The sequence below is a fragment of the Microtus ochrogaster genome, chromosome 26 (assembly GCF_000317375.1).
Source record: "Microtus ochrogaster isolate Prairie Vole_2 chromosome 26, MicOch1.0, whole genome shotgun sequence".
Lineage (NCBI taxonomy): Eukaryota > Metazoa > Chordata > Mammalia > Rodentia > Cricetidae > Microtus > Microtus ochrogaster.
Window position 1 is genome coordinate 195,518 of NC_022025.1, and position 4,761 is coordinate 200,278.

Consider the following 4,761-nt stretch of genomic DNA (forward strand, 5'->3'; position numbering starts at 1 on the left):
TCTGTAGACCAGGCTGGTCTCGAACTCACAGAGATCTGCCTGCCTCTGCCTCCCGAGTGCTGGGATTAAAGGCGTGCGCCACCATCGCCCGGCCGAAGGGGAGGATTTAAAACTACAAATGCATCTCACAGTGTCTTTTTCTAGACAGCACTACCCTAGAAACCTGGCTGGATCAGATGGAACACATCTGCAAGCAGACTCCTCAAGCCCCACCACACACTGCAGAGGTTCAGAGTCTGCGCCATCATCTGTGGCGCATCTGATCACCTGGAGAAGCTGCTGAAGGAACTCTCCCTCGGAAGAACGGTTTCCCCACTGAATGCTCAACAATCCTCACCTGATGGGTAGTGTGTTCCAGACAGCTGCATTTTCCTGCAAAGAACTTTCCTAGAATGCTTTACCGCTCACCCTGTTCCCACCTCTCAGAATATCAGTGAGGCATTGGCTGTATTGGACCTAGCATTCCTAAGTCACTGAGAGCAATCATTTTCTTTGAACTTCAAACTTCCCTAACATTAGCCAGTAGAAATTCTTCCAGCTTGTTACCATGACCAGTTTTTGGTTTTGTTGTTTTTCATGTCTTATTTATTTTATGTGTATGGATGCATGCACAATGGAGGAAGGCTCGCAAGAGTCTATGAAGGTCAGGGTCAGCTTGCAACTTGGAGCTGGCTTCTGCTTCCACTCTGAGGGCTGGAAACAGAGTTTAAATTCAGGCTTGTCAGCCTTGCAGGAAGCTCTTTGCCTGCTGACAGGCCTGGCTGGTCCTGCTGTGTCTTTTGACTAGTCCATAAACCCTGATTCCTGGCTTGTTAGCATCAGTTACTCCAGGCTCAGAGTGTATTCTCTCTGTCCTAGATCGGGCTGAAATGAGCTGTTCTATGTAGCATCCATTTCTTTAGCAGAAAACACCAAGAGAGCTTCTTTCCAATGTCCTTTCATTGGACAGAAAGTGAACAACTAAAAATATTCATGACTTCAGATTGGAGTTTCTCATTCTAATTTTACTTTTTTTTTTTTTTTTGGTTTTTCGAGACAGGGTTATTCTGTAGCTTTGGTGCCTCTAATTTTACATTTTTAAACATAAAATTTATTTTCAATCTGTACGTTTCCTTTGTAGATTCCTAATAATATTAATATATCCACCAATACCTATTATCTTAGCTTACAATTTCCTGTAAACATTAGCCTAATGAGATATGTTTTTAATTTCCTGTCACAGGCAGTCTGCTGTGATAAAAAATATACTGAGAATAACTATTTTCTCTAAGCAATGACATTTTCAGGTGTTCTAATTGAAGTACAGATAACCAATCTAAAGAGATCTAAATGCAGTTTTGCTCTGTTTCACCTGTCATGACACATTCCGTGTTTGTGTAGTTGTTTATCAGACCACAGCAGAGAGCCCAAGCAGCACATGGCTCAGGTGCATGAGCGATCAGCAGTGCTCATAAAGCTGAGGAGATACACACACACACACACACACACACACACACACACACACACACACAAAACTAAAAGGGTGTGAGTGGTGGCCGGTCTGGAGGCTGAACAGGAGCCTTTTTCGTCACACACACCTGGAGGGCTGCTCCAAGCAGAGGAGTTCCTTCCAGGGACTGGTTTGTTTCTGAAGGCTGAAATACCAACCACTAATCATTTAGGGCAGTCCCAGAGGCTACAAACTAATTGCTCAAATGTACAAGACATTGAAAGACTCTAAATGCATTTGTAAGCCCCCTCAACCCTAAGACATTTTTCTAAAACCTTACACTCACTATCTTGGAAAAGGGACAGTCACCCACACACACACATGCTGGACTGCTTATCCTCCTGTGTCCTTGTGAATAATCTTCAAACGTAACTCCATTCTGGGAATTGAGGCAAAGGCAACCCACAGATGTTGACTCAGTTCCTGATGTATTGATTTAGTCACTAGAACAAGGTCAGGAAGACCACAGAGATGCTCTCCCTTATCACCCGACCACACAACTATTCTCCTGTCCTGGAATAGAACAATCACTGTTAGTAACCCTTTGAAGAAGCCAATCCAATAAGTTGGAAAACAACCTACAGGTTCCCCCCTTGTGTCTGTGGCTTTTTGCTTTAAAAGATGGACTGTAATAGCTATCGGATGTCCTTCATATCCTGAACCTGAAGGACCCTGTCATGACAGAATAAAAATCCTCTTGCTTTTGCATCAGTTTGTGGTTATGTGAGTGGTGTCTGGAGCAAATCTTCCCCGGACGTTTGGACATCTAGTCCAACAACATGTTAAGTATGAAAGTTAAATAAACTGGCTACCTCTCTTTGTCCATCTTCGAGTTCTTGTCTGCTCTTCTGTTCAGGTCCTCTTCAAGAGTCATCTCGCCCTGGGGAGAAACCACAGTTCAGCAGCCAAAAACATGCCCGCGGGGCCCAGAGCCTAGGCTGACCTCAGTGCCCCGTGGAACCCAGCGGTGAGGAGGAGCCCCGCCCTGATGCTCCTGGTCTGGGTCGGGAGTTACTCAGCCTCGGGATCCAGGGAGCTCCTGGGTCACCCACCTAGACCTGGTGCTGGTTCTGGATCCTGCCGCACCTCCTCCCCACCCCCACCCCAGCGCGCTCCCCCACCAGAGCTAGGCAGCAGTAGCCACCACCGGGGGCGACAAAACACCGGCTGGGGGCTCCCGGACCTCCCGGAGCGACATGGGGTGTCACGACTTGGCTCCCACTGACTTCCGTGGCCCCTGCCCCCTCCACCCTCCCACCACCACCGCCAAGCTCAGGCATTCCCAGCAGCAGACTCTTCCTGGGAACTGCTTACTACTCGTGTTTCCACCTCCTCCGCAAAGTCCGCCAAGATGTGGAATTTGGAAGAAGCGACTGTGAGTTTTGGGGAATTTGGGAAGATGTGGGCAGTGGCCTCAGCCTATGGGAGCTTCACGAGCCGCAGCGGGAAGGAACTGGAAGGCTCCCGCGGGTTGGGAAGAGCTGGGAACTAAAGTAGCCGCAAACCCGCCGCCCAGGGGCCCCGCGGCCAATCAGCCTGGTGGGCGGGATTGGGCGAGCCTGCTGGAGGGGCTGCGAAACCGGAGGAGCTTCCCAGCCTCTCTGACCTTTGTGGAAAGGCATTGGGATCCTCAGTGACAAGTCTCTGCGTGTTCAGGTAGTCTCCACTTGAAAGTGTATTTGCCTGGATAGTGCACAGTTTGTTCACTGGTGGATCACACTGAAAAGGATTACCTGATCAAGCTAATCTGTAATTAGTAAAGCTTTGCTTAATCTTTTGTAAAGTCCCCTTCTGGCAGCATTGCTTTCTTTTTGTGATTTTAAGGCTGGTAGAAATTTTTCTGCGAAAGCTTTCGTCAGAGTGTTTGGCATTTTTCTAAAGTATATCCACTCAGTTTTTTTTTTTTTGACTTGGTGATAGTATTATTACACAATGGGGCATTTCACAGTAGAAATTTAAAGTACATAGTACCTTTTAACTCTGGACTCAACATCCACGTTTCTCCCAGGGAATGTGAGATTCTTAGTTTTCTGGAATTCTGATTGTTTTGGGTGTTGGAGAGTAACACACCCTTTCTCCCTCTAGTTGTGCCAGACTGCAACCTAACATTCTGGCAACTCCGGTGATACAAAAAGTCAAACTGAGCCGGAGTTCCTGATCTCCTGCCAGGGAAGCACTGACCACCTGATTAGAAGTGGTAGAGAACTGGATTTTGTTTGTTTATTTGGTTTGTTTTTGGGGTTTTTTGTTAGGCGTTGTTTTGGTTGGTTGGTTAGTTGGTTTTGGGTTTTTTTGAGACAGGGTTTCTCTATGTAACCACACTCACTGGCTGTTCTGGAACTCACTTTGTAGACCAAGCTGGCCTAGAATTTACAGAGATCCCCTGACTCCCGCTCCCGAGTACTGGGATTAAAGGTGTGTGCCACACCACCAGGCAACACCCCTGTTTCTTATGCCAAGCTCTCTCTGTTCTCACAGATGTCAAGAAGTAGCCACAGCTGTTTTTTAGCTAACTCATTGTGAGATGAACTGGGGTCTCCTTCCAGAACAAGATGGAGGTTATAACTAGCTGCATTGGAAGAATACAAAAGAGGACCACTGTGCCTTCCCTGCCCCTCAAGAGCTTCAGGGTAGGGAGGGAGCAGATCAGGTCACCATCTTTCCTCTCATCTGTTCAGTGTGGTTTCTCATCGTCAACCAGAGGCCTCTTATTTCTCTCCTTCAGTCCAAGCTTTGTGATCTTCATGCTCTAGCTTCCTTTCAGCGCCAGCACCCTCATGTCAACACATGAGAAACTTGTAGTTTTCCCTAACATTCCAGATGGAGCCATCCCCTTCTGCAGAATTAGTAAACAGGACACTTTAGGATATTATTACATTAGGAACTGGGTCAAAACTCCGCTCCATTCTCCCCAGTGGCTTAAAAAGTTCCCTTTCAATTTGGGAAAATCAGATTTGTAGCTTCGACAAAGGAAATAATTTTGGGGAAGGCATTAAGAAGCAAGGTTGGATTTATTAAAAAAAAACAACACCAAAGATGCTTCAAGACAGAGTAGAAGTAAATCTGCTCTCCACACTGAGATGAGCTTCTCAAAGGAGGCTTGGACGATATTTATAGGACTTTGGAGGCACATAGTAAAGAATTCCCTTTTGCATTGCCCTGTAGTCAGACTGATGAATATCTTAAATATCACGATAGAACCTTCATCCAGCAACTGATGGAAACAGAGACAGAGACCCACATGGGAGCACTGGACTGAGCTGCCAAAGTCC

General features: G+C 46.6%; 1 protein-coding gene across 1 annotated transcript in view; it reads right to left on the reverse strand.

The window, feature by feature from the left end:
• The window catches only part of LOC101986293 (multidrug resistance protein 2), a 56,081-nt gene extending 53,148 nt beyond the window's left edge, over window positions 1-2,933 (reverse strand). Inside the window, exons 1-2 of the mRNA XM_005358283.3 lie at window positions 2,804-2,933; window positions 2,302-2,369 (exon numbers count right to left, since the gene is read on the reverse strand). Coding sequence (XP_005358340.1) covers window positions 2,302-2,363 — 62 coding nt within the window. The 5' untranslated portion in view covers window positions 2,364-2,369; window positions 2,804-2,933. The remainder of the gene's footprint in view (window positions 1-2,301; window positions 2,370-2,803) is intronic.
• Window positions 2,934-4,761: the final 1,828 nt, after the last annotated feature.